Below are 21783 nucleotides of genomic sequence, written 5' to 3' on the forward strand. Positions count from 1 at the left end.
TCAAGGCAGTAATTCCCTCTTAGCCATTTGTTCTGTTCAGGCCTTCAACTAATTGAATAAAACCCACTCATATTATGGAAACCCTAAGTTTATCAATTTATATGATAAACTCAATCATAGCACTCTCATAAAACACGCAGAATAATATTTGGCCAATTGGGGGACACACTGTTGCCTGGTCAATTTGTCCCATAGACATAACCATCACAAGGAATGATGGTTTCTGTTCCAATTATTAGTCTATGGAGAACCTAATGTTCAACTCAAATGCCCAAACTTTAAATTGGAGTGTTTCTAAGGAAACCATTGGAGCACAGAAGGCACTCAGAACTACAGAATACTAAAGTCAGATAACTCTGGGGGTGAAAAAAGGAAATCTGCATAGCTTCTCATTACATTTTTTTTCTTTCATCTATAGTGGGGAAATAATAATTGTGTTGACTTCAAAGGGTTGCTAGGAAGACTAACAGAGAAAGTCAATTTAAGAGCACACAGCACAGTGGAGGGGTAGAAGTGTTCTGTGTGCTTCATAAGTAAGAAGTCCATGGGAGTAGACACATTTAAGCTCAACAGAAAAATCTTGATTAAGTTACCATCAGCTTTCTTAGGTGATAATAGGGCTAGCATTTAATGTGTTCAAGCAGCCATAAGACAACTTATTGGTGAGAATATTAGAAGGAAGACAAAAATACCAATGATGGTGGGCTAAAGTCGGAGTCTTGCAAGGAGGGCAGAATTCCTTGAGATTCTATAAATTAATGTGCTTCCCATTTGGAAGCTTGTGCCCTTAATTCAGGCATTTCCAGGGGCTCTTGTAAGTCTAGCATTTCATAGTTCCCAATCTATACCTTTCACCAAACTACTTTTGTAGTCTCCAAGTCACTCTATAGACAACCAGTCTCCTCTTTTTAATTTTTTTAATTTTGTTTAAGGTAATATATAGAGGGGTTACAGTTATATAAGTCAGGTAATGAGTACATTTCTTGTCGAACATTGTTGCCCTCTCCCTTGTTTTCTTTCACTTTCCCTCCCTCCTGACTCCACTCCCACCAAGCTGTAAAGTTCATTTCCAACATAGTGTCTTATAAATATCGCTGTTGCATTGGTTCACCATTTGTCCTTTGTCTCACCATTTTCTTACTCCCCTTTCCTTCCCCAGATTCACTATGGCAATCTCCACTTTTATCACCCACATTTGTTATTCTTTTTATCAATTAACCATAGAAATAATTATCTATGCTGATATGTAGTTTTTAATAACCATTATTTTTGATGGCTGGATACTACTCCATCAAGTAAATAGCTCCTTCTTATTTAACATTTTAAGTGAATGTCATTTTACCATTATAAGAGGTTCTGGCAAGCAGCTTTGTACATAAAGCATTTCTCCCATTTCTCAGTGGTTAAGTTTGTGTCCTAGGATTAGTGGCTGCATTTGTTTTTAGCTTGTGAAAATCAGGGCCTTGATCTATCATCTGCCTGTGTTTTCTTCCTCAAATCTTCCAGACTAAAAAACAGAAAAAAACCACACAACAAAACAAAACAAAAAACCCTGGCATCAATGCCTTCAGAATCACTTAGCTCAGTGTTCCATGTATGGCTTCTAATTAAGACCATGTGCCCCTTTTCAAATGTGGACGTAAATATTTGCCTTCGGTGCAGTAGATGCCAAGGAGATAATATTGATTGCAAATTACAGCCATGGTAATTAACCAATTTGCACAGCTGGAGGATGGAGCTGGTGAAATCATTTACTTCTGAAGGAGAATGGTGGCCTTTCCAAATTTGGCTCTCAGATAGGAATTTGGCCTAATCCTAGGAATATTCCTAGTGTGACTGCAGACTCAAGTGCATAGTAATGCACCAAGGCCCTGAACAGACAGGGATATTTCAGGCTTTTGCCTGCTGAACATGCAGCCTCTTCTTCTACCAACCCCAAATGAATCTGCATCTCCCAGGTACTTCTACAACTGCTCATAAACACACACTGACTAGGGTTATGGACTGTTATTGGCCCTGGCCATTGTGTTCTTTGTTTCTGCTGTATCAGAAATGTAAGGAGGGAGATCCAAGAAGCACCAAGCTGGGCTTCTGGTTTATCTACTGTGGTAGATGGCTCTTGACAGGTAGGGAGAGCAGAGAATCAACCCCCAATGGTTAGCTAGAATTTAGCTGACCAAAGCTATTGAGAAAAACCCAAGATCAGCAGTGTGGGAAGGGGGACAACTTGATCCAGACTGCATAAAATGTAATAGGTGTCCAGCTTTTCACAGGTTTAATACTAATGCACCTTTTGCCAAGACAGCATGCCTTAGTTTATAAATAGAACACTGGGAAATTATTTGGATCATCTCCATAATAATACCCATTTGAGATATGAAGAACCTAAAGTTCAGTGTAGTTGAATAATTTTTCTGAGTTCACACTGAGATTCTAAAAGGCAAAACTAGGTGATAAACAAGGTCATCTGACTCCATGGAGTGACTTAAGGGCATCAAGTGCTTTCTATTCTCTATTTCATTTAATGCTAGAGGTTGGTTGAGTCAAACAAGGGCCTTTCAAGTGGACAAGTGAAACACATACTTAATAGAACACTTCTCTGGTGATTGAGGATGCCTGTGGTTAGGAATTAGTATATTCAAAACTGTCATATGTGACCGAACACCTGTGGCTCATGCCTCTAATCCTATTTATTAGGCTGAGACCTGGAAATTATTGGTTCAAAACTAGCCCAGGCAGAAAAAGCTGCAAGATTCCATCTCCTATTAACCAATAAGATGCCAGAATGGAAGTAAATTTCAAGTTGTACAGTATAAGTCATGAGTAACAGACTGGAAAATTCTATAAATCAGTAAAACTTGGTATTTCTCTCTCTGTATCTATCTCTCTTCCTCTCTCTTCCCCTGTACACACACACACACACACACACACACACACACACACACACACACACACACACACACACACACACACACACGAAACAGCAGCAGCAGCAGCAGCAACAGCAACAGCAGTTTCTCAGTGAATGGCTAAAATCTGCCCATGTTTTATTTAGCTTGTGGAGTTAATGCCAGAACAAAAATAATAGAATATATTAATTACATTAAAGATGTTTTAGAGAAACAGGAATTGCTTTCAGGAAGAGAGCATATCTGAGTCTAAGCTGAGAGGATAGCAATAGGCAAATAACATTAGTGTTGTCATTAGAACTGCTTTGAACTCTTAACCCATTCAGCCTGTCTGATTTCTAGATCCATATAGAGAAGATCTTCTTTTTCTTTGTCTCTCTGGATCTGGCTGGAAATTCACAATGTATTATTTCTCAAATGAATGTTACTAGCTATTCTCCTTTGCTGTCTACCAACTGTGTGCCAGATGCTCTGTAGGTACCCATGGCACAGAAGGAATATACCATGGGGCTCAACTCCTGAATAATTAAATAAAATTTACTTGTCCCAGAGGTCCTTTCTGGAAGTAATTATTTTCCCTATTTTTGTAGAGGAGGAAACTAAGAGTGAAGTGACTTATCAAAAGCCAGTGAACTAGTCAGCTAAGCGCAGATTCAAAATTAGTTCCATCTGACTCTTGTCAATGTCCTTTCCAATATACCATTGTGCTCTATTAATGGCTATTACTGCATTTATTCTTGGTAATTTGCCCACTCTAGTTGACTCTGAGATTCATCTCAGTTCTGCTCAACAGAGTTAAAAGGGAAAGAAAAGGATGTGATTGAAAAAGAATCAAGTACTCTCTTCTGGGCTGTTTGAAAAATTACTATTATCATTAAAATAGCACCTTGAGTAACAACAAAAGTAGCTAATGGGCATACATAGCTCAGTGAAACAGAAATCAAGTACCTTTTTAATGTCCCTGTCAGCAAGCAAATGGCATCTAGTTGGTCTAGACCAAAAATACAAAAATCAAGCCTAACCTCAGCCAACTTTTGCTTGTAATTCCCCGAGACAAATGCATGCACAATGTAAGGTATCTTTATCACCTAGGCACCATACCACAGTGCAAAATGCACTGCAGAACTGAGCTAAGCTAAAATGAGAGCTCTTTTTATGCTAAATTGGTAAGATTCAAATGATTAGAAACAATGCAATCCCAAATTGCCCAAATCATCCCCAGTGCCCTCATCCGAAGCAGAGAACAGGATCAAAAGAATCCACACAAACTAGGGGTGGTAAAATTTAGTGCTGGGATCTACCTCCAACCCCTTTCATCCCAGGACCACTTATTCCTTCCTACCAAGGATCCAAACCAAGATACTCAATGCCTGACCTATGAGAAACAAGTAAAACTTTATTCGTAGATGGAACTTTGAATTGAAAACCTAATGCAGAGAGACCTGGTAGCCAGGTGGTGGAAAATGGTAAAGATTATTCCTGAAGTTTCTGTCATCAAGCTGAGGCTCTCTAGATGGGGTCATTCTCTCTCCTTGGAGCCTAGAACCCTTTCTCTCCTCTTGAACCTCAGCCTAGAGTCCAGAGCTCCCCGATGTCATGTGCCTGCTAATCTGGATATCCACAGAGAATTACTTGGCTCGTCCATTGCTAAGATCCACTTCTGAACTGAATATATTTTATTTGGAGGCCAGTTCATCCCCTAAGCTTGACTCTGTCTCTGTGAAAATAACCAGACAATATTTTTCTTTACATGTTATATTATTTTCCTCTTAACCACCTTAGAAACTTTCCCTAATCCATTGTTTTTCCTCTCCCTCCCAACTCTGCCTCTGATCTGGGTTAGTTATTTCTTCAGGGCTCTCAGGACACTTTCTGAGTTTTCGTGAATGTTTCTCTCCTAGAAGTGAAATCCTTAAATTCCAAGAATGTATCTGATATATTTTTATTTCCCCATTGTTTATCATAGGATCTGACAGAGCAGGCTCACAAGAGCTTGATGAATAATAAAATAAGAAAGTGCTGAATTTGTTCAGCTCAGTATAGTATAATCCAGAAACAGGAAAAAAAAATAGGAACGGCTATCTGAAGTTCTTGTAAATTAACATGAAGTTCCCAATCTACTTCCTTTTTCTGTTCTCCATGTCCCATAACCACCCAAATTTCTCTTCATTCAAAAAAGCGTACTTAACCTCTCCCCCATCGCATAATCTATAATTCTGTTCCTAAGAGCACAGCTGTTTTTCTGACTTCAGGTTGTAGCTTCTACTGGACAGCCCTTGGACTTGGAAAATTTCCCTCCTGGCCTGATGTATCCTCTGGGAGCTTCTGTCCATTTCAATGCTTCTAAAGGCCATTCCCAGACCTGTAAGAGGACTCACCTAGTATTGTCTGTGCCAGCTTTATTTAGGTGGCAATCTCCTATCGCTTTCCTTGGCCATGCTTCCCTACATTCCAAACAGATATTCCTGAGTTTGTCTTCTGTCTTGACCTTCCAAGTTATCTCCCACAGTTTTCCATTTCTCCGTGAGACCTTGCTATAGAGCTCCTTATCTTTCATCTCACACCCCCTTGAGGCCTGTTGGGCTGTGACATTGGTGCATTCACCCCTTTAGAAGGAGGCTATAATCAGACCCCATATGTCCCACATGATACAGCCCTGTCTAGATAAGCCCCAAAGGCATTCTAAAGTGATGAACTTTAGTCAGAAAGTTCCAGATAGGGCAGAGTCAAGAAGATGAACTTAATGAGGAAGCAGGGATACTACAACAGTGTGAAAGCAAAAAAAAAAAACCAAAAATCCTAGAGGAAAATTTAGATCAATTTTTCAAGAGTAGAACTAGTCTAAGCCAATTGTTGAGTCTGAAATAAGTCTAGAAAGGTAGAATGAATACCAAATCTCTTAGTTATTATGGGCTAGACTAGAACACATAAATTTGAGACCCTTGAAAAATAGGAAGCCACCATGGATACTTGAAACAAATTGCCTGGGAGCAGAGCAAAGCCACCAAAGTTGGATTCAGGAGGAATGAATCTAAGGTCATGGCTCTATCTCTTGAGGTCAGTGTGACTGTGGGCAACTCTCTTTTCAAATCTTCCCTAAGAAAAATTGTGATTGGGGTTGGGGATAGATTTGAATGATTGATTAGGTAATTGCCTGGTAGGTTTGAAGCAATGCTTCCAATCCCAGCAAAAAAAGGAAAGGAAAAGAAAGGAAAGGGAAGGGGAAGAGGAAGGGGAAGGGGAAGGAGGAGGGGAAAGGGAAGGAAAGGGAAGAGAGAGGAAGACAGGGAGAGAATAGAGGAGGAGAGAGGATAAAAGGAGGAGAGGGAAAGGGAGTGGGGAGTAAAAGGGTGGGAAGGGGGGAAGGGGGAGAGGAGAGGAGAGATAAAAATGAGGAAAGGAAAGAGGAAAAAAGAGGGAGAGGGAGAAGGGAAGGGAGAGGGAAATGAGGAAAATTGTGTACCACTGCCAAGTAGTCACAGAAGTGAGTCCCAAGCCTTTGAACACACATGAGTTTGATCTGAAGAACTGGAGTTTCTCTTCATCTAGCAACTACCAAATCAATTCTCTACCCCAATCTGCTCAGGATGGGTGCCCAGGAGGATCACCTATTGTGACCCATCTGTTGGCAACACAACCGCAGAGAGGAATGCTCCTGCTACATGTGCTCTTGTTTATTTTTGATACTTTCCAGAGAACGGGTTGGGAAGGAGGGAGCGGCCTCCACAGAGGCTCACTTACGAGTATTGTTGTCCTGTTCCATATGTAGGGACTGGACCCAAGCACAGCAGACAATCAGCATGTGGGAATGCCTGGGCCTTTTACCAACTAGCATCTTCCAAAGGTCAAACCCAAAATTTGGAATTTAAAAGAGAAACAAAGAGCAGGCAGTTCTGAACTGGTTACGTCAGATGAGTGACCGTGGGAAGGCAGCAGCCCCACTCTCTGTGCCAGTTGGTAGAGGCTGGCCTAGGATGTGGGGACAGATAAACTCTAAGTTTTCATTAGCTCATCATATGCTCATTTATTTGTTGAACACCAATAAATGCTTCCAGAGTTGAAACTCTAGAGAAAATACTTTCTGAAATTTACTGGATATCTTGTACATGTCTAGAAGTATTCTATACACTATGCACAAATGACCCCTTTGTACACATAAAGAAATGCAGGCTCAAATATGTGAAGTGACATGGCTAAAGTCACACAACTCACAAATGGTAGAACTGGGATTGTAAACCAAGGATATCTAAAAACCAGGCTTCTGGGAGTGATTTGGAATATAAACATGAACTACGTAACCAATATTTTTCCAAATAATTCTAGCCTGAGGGCATACTTGGGATCTTGCTTACAATAATCACTAGTAATTTACTACTTTGCACCCCTACCCTGCAGAACTGGCCTCCCACAAGTCTATAAATATCTCCAAGTGACCTCACAAAGGATGCGATCCATTTCTACATGGTGTCTACCATGTTGTATCTTGTTTAGCCCATTCTGTGTGGGTCCCTGCTTGTTACATTTGAGAGTATGCTACCCTACTCAGGATTCTCAGTATCCACCAGGAAAAATCTTGTGTTCCAACCAAGGCTCCATCTGCTTATGATGTCAAGCTATGAGAACAAGCTATGAGATAACAATCAAATCCACACTCTTCAGTCTAAACATAAGATAAACCTTACTCACTCTAAACTTACAGCTTTGTGGCCCTTAGGAAGTAGCATCTACTAGGAGCCAATCTTTCCTTGAGGCTCAAATACAGGTCCACAGAGCTGACCTAAGAAGCTATATCATAGTCAGACCCCCACTGTAACACCCCTCTTTCCCTAAAGTAAGGTTATTGCATTTCCTTTTGGCTTCCAAGGATCCTGTGGACAAAACTCGTCTAAGGAGTCTACTCCAACAATCTTTCAAAGTTTAGACTAAATCTACAACCCAAATCAAAAGGTTAAACATGATAGCCTATGTTTCACTTCCTTGAATCATTTCTTCCAAAACGTGAGTTTAAATATTTTCCTCTAGATGTATATATTGAGCAGCTATACTATAAATATTGTAAATCTTTCTGTGTAGCCCAGTTATTTAGTCTTTACTATATGGTCTAGGTGTTACTGTCCCCTTCCACAGGTCCAGGAAAGGAAAGAACCTGATCATGGCCAGGTAGCTCTACCCCGTGCCTCATGGCTCATTCTTCATGGTGACTTGCTATAGCCATAGCCACTTCCTGGGATTCTGTGCTACTTTTCTTTTCCTGTATTTTAATTCAGTTTAATTTTTTCCCCTACCCCCTCTGAATTTTCCTTTAAATGCTTTATATATCCAATCTGAAGATACTCAGCACATTTTTTCATCTGTGATGTCAGCCTCTCTGAACAAGATACAGTATTCTCTTCTTTCTTGAACTATTCATATAGACATAGGCCTTCTTTTCCTTGGGACTCTCCAATTCTAGCCTTGCCTTGTTAATGACATTTCCATTTGACATACTATGGTCTAACTTAAAGTTCTAGCTGTTCCTATATATACCATGTGGCCTTGGGGAGTATGTTACTATGTCAATTTAGTACATTGATTGAATTTAGTTAAAAAAGAAAAGAAGTGTAGTAATACCTATCTTAGAGCTTTATTGTGGGAAATAAATAGTACAAAATGCTTAAGATGTTCATAATGAAACCGGCCACATAATAAATAGATAATAAACAAAGTGTTCAAAAAGAGTTACCATTTGCTAAACACATCACTCATTCTGTAAGTGCTTTATGGGGATTATCTCGTTTAATCCTCTCCTTAGTCCTATGCACTAGGAGCTAATATCATTCTATTTAAAGACATGGACACCTCTATACAAATTAGAGTGTACCTATCCAAGATCTCAGATTTTTTAAAAGGCAGATCTTGGATATGAAGTAGGTCACTCACTTAATACAAATCAGACCTTTTACAAGGCTACTCTAAGATAAAAAGGTAAATGAATGCATTTTCTCTTTCTTCTCTTTGTATCGTTACTTCAGACAACAGTTATTGGTCCTAAAATATGCTCACTGACTTTCTCAGTCCCCAAAAGAAAGTAAGTAGATGTACCCATTTCCTCAACACGCGCACCCTACCCCCCCCACCTCCAGCAGTCCTGTGCAGCTTCTTCTCTGTCTGAGTTCCTTGGCCAAGAACAGTACAGGGAGATATCCTTTCACAACTCATGTTTTGCCAATGAAGCACTCCTGCTGAGCCAGGGCCTCTTGCCAAGCAACTTCCCCTACCCCCTCTGATATGCAGATGTGTGCAAGAATCCTGCACATCTGCACAGGGAACATCTAAAAGCTGTGATTTGGCTGGAAAAAAGGAAAATGTGAGTGTTAGCTCCAGAGGAATAGTGTTCCTTAGGGACCAGACAGGGGAGAATAGAGATCTTAGCTGGGAATGGTCAGCCCACAAAAGCTTTCTTCCTCAGAGACAGCTACTTTGCCTCTGGTACTTTAAAAGCTTCTTTTTTTTATACTGAAGGACAAGAGGCCAGAGAAAAAGAAATTCACCAGGGTATCATGAGATAGCTTTTGCCATTGATGTCTCCCAGGATGAAAAAGGAAAAATAAACCTATAATTGGATGGCATATGGGTTTTCCTTGGAATGGCTAACGTGGTAGGAGGGTAGGGGTCATTGCCATCAATCCCTGCAGGATTGATATATTTTTGGAGGGGAAAAGGGAATCATTTTGCTGTGTATCCCAGGCTACCCTCCAACTCATGCTTTTCTCACCTTATCCTGAGATTATAGGTGTGGGCTATCACACCTAAGTCCTACAGAAGAAACAGAATCTAGAACAAGGATCAATGTAAGAATACTAGATTTAAGGATATTAATCAATGTGAGTGGATATTTTCCCAAGTCAAAACTATCCACCAATGTGCTTAGCTGCTTTAAGAAATAAGGAGTTTCCTGTCGCTGCTGGAATTGTAAGAGAGCCAGAGCACTGCTTATTATGAGAGGAGGATGTTGTAGCAGGGCCTCAAAAGCCAGATGAGAGAACATATCTTTCTGCCCTGCTCTACTGTCTTCATGTGGAAATTGATTCAACACAGGGGGTATACTCAGGCCTCTAGGAGTCTAAGGATTTGCATATACAAGGCTATGAAGAAATGCATATAACAACTATGTGTATAGGCATCCAAGATGTGAAAGATGTGATTATTTACAGAACCTAATCTCATACCCCCCATCCTCCCTGAACTGAATATTGCAAAAAAAAAAAAAAAACATTCTCATTTGTATTTGGAATGGTATGTTTCTAAGCAATCATCATGCTGAATACTCATTCCAACCAGAAGACGACCTGAATATTGAATAGAATCAAAATGTATATATTAGATTACTTATTCAAATGCCTATCTGGCAGTTTGGATAGAATTAAGCAATAGTCCAATATGGCTGTTGTTTTATGCATGGGATGTCAAAGCTAAACAGCCCTTAGAGAACATTCTCTCATTCTTTCTCTACACAGAGCCTTGCTGTCCTGTCCTGCTCATAGATGGGGCAAGAGACTGAGGAAGGGGCCAACCGAACATTATGGGGATGGAAAACAGGAACCAGTAGCTACTATTTAGTGGCTAGGCAAGGTTATACTGCCTTGTTGGACAAAGGAAGCAACTGAAGCTCATTGGTATATAACTTTGGCAGAGTCTTATACCTTGTAAATGGCAGAATTGTTTTTATTCTAACCTACCATCCTTTTACACTACTACAATGGACCCATAATATAGCCAGAGAGTATATTTCCCCTTTGATGCCACTTGCAAACTTTGCCATACTCTTGAAATCTTTGCTATCATTCCTGGTTTAGAACTGAGGAAATTCCACAAGGATATGGAACTATATAAAAGATTCCCGATCCAGGGATTCTACTGCACAGCTATTCTACCCTGCGTATTCTGAATGTTCCACGATGCCAAGTAAGAGCATATTGTTCTGCAATTGCAATAACAACAACAACAATAACAACAATGTCTCACATTTGTCTTTAAAATAAACTGAAGCATCCCTTCAATGTGAAATGCTCACTTAGAAATTTACTTAGGTACCATTTCTAAGAACACTTCCCTGAGCATTCCCTACCCCTCCCACAGTGTTGTTGTTGTATATGGGATATTCTCTCCACCAAATCATGAGTGTTTTGAGTCTAGGATCCATCTTAGATTGTTTTCTTCATCTCTGTTATAGAGTCTGATGCCCAGAAAGTTCTAGGGATGTTTGAGATCAAATGGTGAATATTTCACTGGCATCACTGCAGGGTTGTCTCATAATAAGAACTCAAGGAGGGGGTCTTATCCCCTTCTTAACCAACCAAGGTTTGTTTGTCTGTGACTATCAGAGAGCTATCTGGGAAGGTCTGAGACTTAACCTGTTCCTTCTACCTCCACTATGAAGTAACTGAAAACTAGAACAAAACCCCTGAGCTTTGTGGTTTTGCCAGTACTGGGAAAGAAAACATTATCTGTGGTACACATATCCAAAGTTGAACCTTGCTTCATCTCACCAAAGAATTCAGAAGCCACTTCCACGTTTTCTCCAGTATCATTCTATTTACCCTCACTCTCCCTCCGGGTTTCTAATGCTCTAAACCCTCCAATAGGCTTTCCTCAGGCAAGAAGCTTGCCCTGGTATATCCCTCCCAGCTACTCTTTCTCACCTAATACAGCATTCCCTTACTTCATATCAGATGTCTCTTCTTATTAGTTATGGATAGGGTATGAGAGGGGCAAATGAATAGAGTACAAGCTCTGAGCTCAGAGAGATTTGAGTATAAATCCCACCTTGACCAATGACCTTGGAACATTTACTTAAACACTCTGAGGCAATAACATGGCAGGAGACAGGGTTTCTCTCAGAATCATTGGGAAGTATGAAAGAAGACCAATAACTGAGGATCTTTTCCAAAAAGCTTTATCCGTGTGCAATTGCATAATGGGACATCATGGCACAATTTCTCATCTGGAAATCACATGATCCAAAGTGCATTTTAGAAAGGAAGCTTTGGCTATGGTATAGAGAATGGACTGGAAGGGAGTCTGTGAAGGAGATAAACCAGTCAGGATAATCATGGGTTGGCGGGGAGGAGGAGTATGAATGGCAGTGTAAAGCTGAGATCATTATGGACTGAACAAAAAGATAATGAGGGCCAGTATAATTTTATATGCTCTTACACTAAGCCAGGAATTATACTAGCCCTTTATAGGGATTATTTCATTGAATCTTAACAACCCAAGATCTTTAATCCCCATTTTGTAGATGAGGAAACTGAGATGTTGAAAGATTAATTACTCCATATAACTGTTAATGGGTGGATAATGAATGTCCCCCACAGGGTCATTGGGTGGAATAGTTGCTCCTTAGCTGGTGGTATTATTTGGGGAGATTCTAAAAACTTTGAGAGATAGAACCTAACTGGAGAAAGCAGGTCACTGTATGTGGGGGGTGGCAAGTTCTTGGGGGGTATCTTGTTCCTGGCCCCTTCCGGTCTTCCTCTCTCTGCTTCCTGGCTGTCATGGGTTGAACAGCTCTGCTCCATATGGTCCCACTACCATGATGTTCTGCCTCACCACAGGTCTCAAATCAGCAGAGCCAAGTAACCATGGGTGAACGCTGTGAAACTGTGAGCCAAAATAAATCTTACCTCCATTCAATTGGTTATTTTGGCCACAAAGATGCAGAGGTAACTGATATGACAATATAGTCAGAAAATAAGATCTGACCCCAGACAGTCTCACTCCAAAGCCTCTACACTTAACTATTGAAACAGAAGAACCACTTAGATGGTGAAATTGGCAGGATTGGTTGAAAGATTGTCTAGAGTGAAAAAATAAAGAAGAAGATAGAAAATAGGATAATTCTCAAGTACCTTTTCCAAGGTCCACAGCTCCAAAAGAGCCAGGATTTTAACCCAATTTTGTCTAATAGCAAAGCACTTTCTCTTTTCATAACCTCAGAAATTTCACCTCAGAGCCTAGTGTTCCAGGGACATGGAAGAGATCTATATTTCCCAAATTTTCACAATTCCTTTAAGTTGTGTGTCATGACTGAAAATGCTGAGGGTATATAGGTTTTTTCACAGAGGGATTTAGTATCAAGTACCAAGAAAAACTGTCAAGAAGATGAATTTGACAGCTTTTCTTCTTTAGTGCCAAAGCAAATTCAAAAGAGGATTCCAAGTGCCTTTGGAAAAAGTAGCAGAGACAGTACAGGACATTCACTACCCAGAGGCATACTGGTTTGAGCATGACCCTTGCACTGTGTCTTTTGCCAAAGCTCTTCTCTCTTTTGGGCTTAAGCTGGACATTGAGAGGGGGTGCTGGGTAAAACTCCTAACAGAGTGTGAAATTGACAAATGGGTGGACCTGCAAGGAATGGTTGGAAGAACTGTGTTACTTTCACAGAAGAAGAAATACCATGTCTGGAGCTTGGCTTTGAGCAAGAGCCAAGTCCTATGACCTTGGACATCTTGAGTGAATTTCCTGCCTTCACTGGAATGGTGACATAATCAAGCCTACTTCTTCTCTTTCTTTCTCATATACTCAAGGATCTGAAATATTGAGGGTATGAGCTTGGGCTGTCCTCTGAGGTGGAACATAACCAGGTAGAACTTGATGTTGGGAGTGGGAGGTAGTGGTCCCGGGTGGGGATGCGGGGATGAGAGAAAGGGTAGGGAGAGAGGGGGTCAGAGAGGGAAGTGAAACTGAAACAGTCAGAGCTGGAGTTCTGAATGAGCTAGAAAAACAGACAAGTCTAAATATGAGATGAAAGGATAAATAGCAAAACATGAATGTATAAGCCATGGACTGTAATGGAGGGTAGGTTCAAAGGCAGAGCCTGGAGGCAGTCTCTGAGTTTTACTAGAAGCATATTTATTGAAGTCTAAATGGGTGGAGAGTCTTTCTTAAACATACTGGATGGTCCTAAGTATATGAAAAATCTAGCAGTTTCTGGTACATAGAATAATGCTCAATGAATGCTTATGTTAAAGATGTACCTGTTCCCCAAATGGATTTGTCATGAACCTTTTGAAGGATAATATCAGCCAAATGGTCCAGGCCAGCTTACCACCACCCCAACTCATGGCAACCATTCAGAGGAGGGTCTTAGGTCTTGCTATAGGCCACCATGCAGGGGAGGGTCTTGGGTCTTCCCACAACTCAGGCCAGTCCTTCTACAACTTATCATCCTGTGGCTACTGCCCAGGGGAAGGTCTAGTTTGTTTCAGACAAATCAGTCACCATCTGACAAACTAATGCTCAATGCTCCTCACAGATTTTTTTTTCACCTGAATGCATCAAGAGCTTCTAAAGCACCAGACCCAGTGCTGAAAATTGAACGGGAGAAATAATTAGGATGAAGTTCCTCATCTCTAGAAACCCTGACTGTTGGAGATGCATACACATAAATAAAATATCCTAATTGGCAATATTAAAAGGACACAATAGGAATAAACAGAAAGATAATACATAGTGAGAAGAAAGTAGCCTAACTCAAGAGTCCTAGAAGGTTCCCTGAAAGAAATAATGACTAAGATGAATCTTGAAGGTTAAGAAGTAGTTAGCTAGGCAAAGCAATGTACAAGAGTGGTACTTGTACTCTGATAGTATAGACATAAAATCAGGAATGAGGAACACAATTATAAAGATTTATTTATTTAATAAAGGCCACTTAGAAGAATAAGCAGCCAGACCTGGAAACTGGGATTGGCTGTTTTTTATTGTCCCTCTCTACCTTTTTCTCCTCCCTTTCGTCAGTTTGTCAGATGGTGATTGATTTGTTTGAAACAAACTAGACCTTCTCCTGGGCAGTAGCCACAGGATGGTGAGTTGTAGAAGGGCTGGCCTGAGTTATGGGAAGACCCAAGACCCTCCCCTGCATGGTAGCTTATGGCAAGACCCAAGACCATGAGTTGGGGTGGTGGCAAGCTGGCCTGGACCTTTTGGCTGATATTATCCTTCAAAAGGTTCATGACAAATCCATTTGGGGAACATAACATAAACATAAAATAGCTTGATATGATCAACTAGGCATGGTGGTACATACCTATAATCTCAACACTAGGGAGTCTGAGTCAGAGGGTTGTGAGTTTGAGGCCAGCTTGGGCTATGCTAGACCCTGTCTCAAGAAATGAAGAAAAGAAAGAGAAGGAAAAGGAAGGGAAAGGGAAAGGGGACAGGAAAGTGGAAGGGGAAGAGAAAAGTAAGGGGAAATGAAAAGAGAAAAGGAAAAGGAAGAAAAGATAAGGCTAGAGAGGAAACAAAAGTTCTACTGGATCTGGAAGTTTAAGGAGTCTGAACTCCATCCTAAATCTAGGCTGAAAAAAAGCCAGTGAAAGGCTTTAAGAGGAAGATTAATGTGGCCAGTTTGGGGTGTTAAATAGGTCACTGGTTGGTGGGTAAAAGCGTATTAGAGAATGCTGGTTTGAGGTTAAGGGAAAATCTTTAATTTCATGTTTCTAAGTCAAAGGTCAGTTATCCTTGGTAAAATTAATTTTGGTGAGTTCAGAAATGGGAAAGAGGCTTTCAGATCTAAACCTACATATGAAATATTAACACTTGCACTATATTCAGTGAGCTGAGTTCACATTCTCTATACTGTAGAAGGTGTGTGTGTATGTGTGTGTGTGTGTGTGTGTGTGAGAGAGAGAGAGAGAGAGAGAGAGAGAGAGAGAGAGAGAGAGAGAGAGAGAGAGAGAGAATCACATACATGTACCCATGTACATTCAAGCCACAATGGCCCTTCCAGTTTTAGCTCTTCTATTAGCTATTCTATTTTTCTCTCTAGAGTATGAGATGGATGTTTATTGATTTCCTAGGGAGACATGGGCTTTGTGTTCTGCCTTCCTTGTGTCAGAGTAGTCTATATCACAGGTTTGCCCCTACATTGTCTGTTCTTGTGGAAAATGTTCTATGTATCTCATGGTGGATAGTGACAGGAACTATGCTAGAATTAGAACAATTTTGTGGTTAGGATCAAAATTCACTGTTAAGCCAAGTGCTGGTGGCTCACACCTGTAATCCTAGCTACTGAGGAAGCTGAGATCTGAAGATCAGGGTTCAAAGCCAGCCCAGGCAGGATATCTTATCTTCAGTTAACCACCAGAAAACTGCAAGTGGTGCTGTGGCTCAAAGTGGTAGAGCGTTAGCCTTGAACAAAAGAGCTCAGGGATAGTGCTCATGCACTATAGAGTTCAAGCACCACAACTACCACCACCAACAACAACAAAAACCTGAAACTGAGAAAACTGTCCAATTGAAGTCTTTGAAATCATATTTTAAACTCATTAACATGGTGTCTGCTCCTCTTAAATGACCTACCAACTTTACTGAAAGGTTCTATGCACATGAACATAGTTAATTAAGGTTTCTTCTGGTGCAGGCTGTGCCTAATCCTGGATATCCAGAATCTGAGAGGGAAAAACAGATACTTAAGATCCCCACAATGGCCATTGCTTCCCACCAAAACAGCACTAATTTAAATCATTGCTCTAGTGTTGCCTATTTTATGATTTGATGCTTCTTAGATGAAAGCACCCCCTTGGATTCATCAACATTTATGAATCACTATTCCTACCTATGTTAATTGAGGAATTCCTAATTTTAAGTACAATTCTAGATGTTAAAATGATAGAACTGAACAAGCTATACCCAGACCTTACCTTCATACAGTTAATACCTATCCAGGGAAAGGAAAATGGTGTGATTGAAGAAGAGCATAGATTGCTAATGAAACAGAGAACAATTGCCCCAAATAAAAGTGGGATCTGAGAGATTGATGTTTAAGGCCTGAAAGATAAAAGTAATCTAACAAATAATAACTAGTATTGGGGGGAAAGTGTTATAAATAAAACAGCTTCATGAAGACCTAGAACCAAAAGGAAGTTGGCCTGTTGAAGGACCAACAAGCTCAGTTTGATGCTTGTAATAGAACAGTTAATTCATGATGTGGTGCTTATATAAATCTATACATGTGATAAAAATCCCATAGAAGTAAATATACACATAAATCCACATGAGTATGTATATTAAACTGTTGAGATGTTAATAAGGCCAGTGGATTATAACAATGCAATTTCTCTATGTATATGCAAAAATCAAGAGAAAAGATAGTGAGGAGGAGGAAAAACAAGGTAGATGGACAGTCTGACTGGTACAGCGTAGCATGTGTTAAGCCAAGAGAGTTGGTAGAGGATAGACCATCTAAGATTCAAATTACATAAGACATTAAGTGAAGATAGATCAGAAGCCTTTGAAAAATCTTATTCAAAGAGTAACATGATTTGCATTGGAGAATGCCTTGAGGAAGGGGTAAGATTAAGAGCAGGGAGATTAAAAACTGACAAGGATATAGTGGGGAACAAGAGAGAGATAAGTCTGAACTATACTTGCTGTATAGACTCCATAGAAATTTGATAATAGGAAGTGTGAGAGGAGAAGGAGTCAAGAATGTCTCATAGATTTCTAACTTGGCCATAGCAAGGTGTAAAGAGATGAGTTAGGAATATCTGAAATGTCCTTAAGACCTTAGAATCCAGTCTAGTACCAGTAAGCAGCTGTATGCATAGGGATCTGGATGTTAGGAGGGAAGTCTGCTCACCATGTATGAGTATATAGAATGAAAAGGCCAAAAGACAGATGGGGAAATTCTGAAGATTACAAATATCTAAAATGGGACTTAAGGAGGACAAGCCTACTAAGGAGATTGAAGACTATCAAATAGATAAGAAGAAAGAAGCCAACAGGTAAAAAGATTTTGGGGGAAACAAAGTCAATGGTGTGAATGATGCAGATAAACCACAACAAAGGAAAATGTCATCAAATCACTAATTCATTGGTAACTTTTGGAGCAAGTTCAGTAGAAGCAAAGGCAAGAATGCAGTAGGATTGGAGGTGAGCAAATGCTGGTATGGGTGAACAGCATTTTCTTTAGGAAGTTTTGCATGTGAAGAGGAAGAATAAAGAAAGTAATTAAAGGACAGGCAGGGCTAGAAGAAGGCTTGAGGTAGCTGTTGTTCCTTTGTTTGAGGTTGGGACAAACTTGAGTATGTATTAAGTATAGATAGGAAAAGGCCTTCCAAGAGGGAGAGGCTATAGACCCAGCTGAAGACATGGGGCTGGTATAGGGCAGGTGCACCATGAGCACTGTATTTTCTGAAACAAATGAGCAGGGAAAGTGTTCCTGTGGGTACAGTCTCAGGGTCTGTCACACCACACCAAATATTCTAAAAATGTTGCCATGCTTCCTCTTTCTGAAACAGCTGGGCCATTAAGAACTGCACCAACACCACCTTCACAAACTCCCTAGAGAGGGTTCAATTTCTGGTCCCAGACAAGGTGCTTCCTCTATGAAGAACTTGTGTGGCTGGATCAGCCCCTTCTGTACAGCACCTAGCCCTGGCTTCCAGCCCAAGGGTAGAAACCCCCGACACAGCAGCCCACAGAAAAGTTTCCACTCTGGCTCTGTGTCCCAAGCACCGTGTGACCAGCTTACTCTCAGGGAATCAACAAGGCTATCCTCTGACTGATGATTATGTCTGCTTTGGAAGAGCACCAGAGCTGATTAAATAATCTAAACATCTTGAATGAGGGCACATAGAGATAATAATATCATTATATTTAATGTCAATTATTCCTCCTTACAAGCTACTACCAGCTTGAGTAAAGTAGTTAACTTTCCTATTTTGCCACACATAGAAGTTCATGACAATGGTGACTGTGCAGACTAAAATAAAAGAACATAAATAAAAGAGCCATTCATATATTAGATTCTTAGTTCACAGTTCTTTCTGCTTCTTGCCAAGAACCCAAATTTGCTTGCTCTCAGCAAGTGCCCATGAAGCTGAGGGCCAAAGGGGCTGATCCAAGAAAGAAAAGAGAGGTATTTCAGGAAGCACTTCACATGAATAAACCTCAAAGATAATACCATCTGTCCATTGGGTAGATTTTTGTCTTTTGTTGCGAGGGGTTGGGAGGTTCTACTGTAAAATAGCTTGAGATTTAATATGTGAAATGAAAATGCAAACTAAGTGTTACATTGAGAGAGTTTTTCATGTTTACTTTATCACAAAGTTTCTTTAAATATGTGCTCCCCTGGTGCAATTAAGCATTTGTTTACAGATCATTAATTATCTGGCAGAGAGGCTTGGCTGGAAGGAATATGGCCTGGAGACACAGCTGGAGAGTTAGAAGCTTATGCCAAGTGAGAATTCAGAGATAGTAAAGCTCAGAAATGCTTGTGGAAATCAGGGAAGTCAGTTTCCAAGAGCTGAGTTATGAAGACACCCTGAGACTCCTGGCTACGCTAGACTTGGGGCACAGTGGAGATTGAGGTCACTAAGTGAGAGATGGCAATAGGAAAAATAGAGGTGTGTGGTCAGGGGTAGAGAGACAGACCTACTTCAACTTGGGACAATTTGAGTCAGAAGTGTTTCTGGGATGTCAAAGTAGAGGAGGTCTAGAAGGCAGAGGAATGTCAGCATCATAATCTAGTAATCCCTAAATAGTTGTAGTTTGCTAAAAATTTTAAAACAGGTCTACACTTTCCTGCTTCTGCACATACTAGGCTCTTTAACTCACTAGCCTTGCTCCCTACCTTACATACTTGCTAAACTTCTACTCACCTATCCTCCAAATAGCAGTTCCACTGTCCACTCTGAGAGGTCTTCCCTGCCATCCTCAGACCAATACTTGCTTTCCTTTTCTTAGACAAACTACTTCTACTTCTGCAATATTTTCATTAACCTGAAGGCTCCCAAAAAGCCTCCCTAGCTTAACTAAGATTACATAATTAAATAAATGTAAAAGGCTCAGCTCAGGGAACTCAGTAAGTGTAATTACTTCTATTGTAGTAAATGTGTTTGTCCCTTGTATATGTCCCAGTTGTTTCTGTTTCTGAAAACTGCCCCAAACAGCAATTTATCTGCACATTGTTCTAGAGGCTAGAAGTTCAAAACAAACAGAGCCATGTTTTCTTGGTAGAAACCTTGTTCATCTTAGTTTCTAGTGGTGGCCATTGACCCTGTATTGTTCTTTAGAGGGCTTGCAGATGTCGTTCTGTGTCTCTGGCCTTGACAAGGTGTTTACCAGTCATATTGGATTAGAGCCTACCCTAAGGACCACCATAACCTGATTGTATCTGCAAAGATTCTGCTTCTAAATCAGGTCACATTATCAGATACGGGTGGTATCTTCAAGATATATTTTAATGTGTGTTGGGGGAGTGGGGTACATTAAATCCATAACACACTTGAAGGTGTTTCCTGCAGGATAAGAGACACTTTCTGTTTGTCTCAACACCTAATATAAGATTTGGCACAGAGAAGGTGGTCCAGAAACTTTTTTGAGTGATTGACCATAAATATGCCAGAGCTTTATAAATCAGTATTTTGTTTTGTGGGTTTCAGGGCCCACCATGCACAAAGATCTGTATTAGATGCTTTCTGTATGCTCATCATTTAATTTTATGAAATGCCCTGGAAGTTGTCTCTCTACCCCACAGATGAAGAAATCTAATAAATCAAGTGACTTAATCTGCACAGCTAGTAGGCTAAGAGTTAAGCTCAAGTTTGTGTAATTTCTAGACTCAGATCACCTCACAACATCTACTGCCTCTTCTTTTACCTTCATTCCAGTAAACTCTCTTTGTAGATCCAGACTACCTCAACTACACTTAGACAATCCTCTAAAATGGGTTGGGTTCAGGCTTTGAGCACAGCATTAGGGAATCAGGAGAAACTCTAGTTTGGTGTGGGATGTGCAGGGTACAGAAGAGGGCAGCATGTAATGGGTACAGAATTAGAAACAGACTGGGAGGGGAAGGTGACATTTAAGGGGAGATAGAAGTTCCTTGTAACACCTCCTCTTTGGCTAAGAGAGGCTTCTTCCACTATTAAATCTTGGAAATTATGACTTACATGTTTATCTAGGACTATGTAAGCCGTGGAAGAGATGAGATCACCTTTTATTGAAGGTCTTCACTTCTAATGGAGCGAAAGTAAGGCAGTATAGGATAGAAGAAAGGCCCTCTTGGAGCTGGGCTCCAGTACTGATTTGGCCAGTGACAGACATTTTAACTTTGGGAAAGTCATTGTCTGATGGCCTTGGGTTCATTATCTCTAGAATGAGAAATGTGAACTATAAGTTCTCTGAAGTCATTTAGTCTTGGTTTCTTGCTTCTATAGAATCTGTTTCTGTTTTATAACTCTATTTTAAGGTGTTTGTTACATTGCCAAGTAAAGGGGGAAAAAAGAACCTTCGGAATGAAATTTCTATGTGCCAAGGAAGAGATTTTTTTCCCCTTTTTTGCATGCAAAGCTCTGCTTCGCTTCTTCTATGTCTGTCTTTCCATTCTGGTAACGCTCACAAGTTTTCTTAGTGGCTACAAGCACTCTCTGGCCTGATCCTACCTTTATTTGTTACCAAAGAAAAGTTTTTTTAAAATCATGTGGAAATCTTGCCTGGCTTTTATGCTACTAAATCTGTTATGTGCTCTTTCTGTGACCCATCCAGAGAGATGGAAGGGAAAGAGGGTATACAGATCCAGACTGTTTAGCTTGGGGGCAGTTTTGCAGCCCCTTTGCCAAGTGTAAACACGGTGATTTGACTTCCTACTATGCTTTCAGCTTCCTGACAATGTGCAGGTCCTAAGTGAGTATTTTTAGGAAGGTTCTTTTTGCCTATGATAGATAATAAGCATCTCAATAGGAAAAATATACCTGGTTGGTTGTGCTGTTGAGGACTGCCTTCACCTAGAGAGTGCTAAGAGTCCAAAGGATAGAGTTTTAAATATTTCACCTTTGAAGGTCACAGCATAGGAGACTGCCTTGGGACAGAAAACGTTCCTTTTTTCCAA

The 21783-nt window shown here is 40.4% G+C and overlaps 1 protein-coding gene across 6 annotated transcripts in view; it reads left to right on the forward strand.

The window, feature by feature from the left end:
* The window catches only part of Bend5 (BEN domain containing 5), an 845928-nt gene that overhangs the window by 763913 nt on the left and 60232 nt on the right, over positions 1-21783 (forward strand). The window contains exon 1 of one of the 6 annotated variants that reach the window (XM_069987278.1): positions 7580-7907. The exons of the other annotated variants lie outside the window; for them this stretch is intronic. Coding sequence (XP_069843379.1) covers positions 7874-7907 — 34 coding nt within the window. The 5' untranslated portion in view covers positions 7580-7873. Of the gene's footprint in view, positions 1-7579; positions 7908-21783 lie in introns of those variants that run through there. 6 annotated transcript variants of the gene reach the window in all.

The sequence above is a fragment of the Dipodomys merriami genome, unplaced genomic scaffold (genome assembly GCF_024711535.1).
Source record: "Dipodomys merriami isolate MVZ:Mamm:240054 unplaced genomic scaffold, mDipMer1.0.p SCAF_34, whole genome shotgun sequence".
In the NCBI taxonomy this organism is placed as follows: domain Eukaryota; kingdom Metazoa; phylum Chordata; class Mammalia; order Rodentia; family Heteromyidae; genus Dipodomys; species Dipodomys merriami.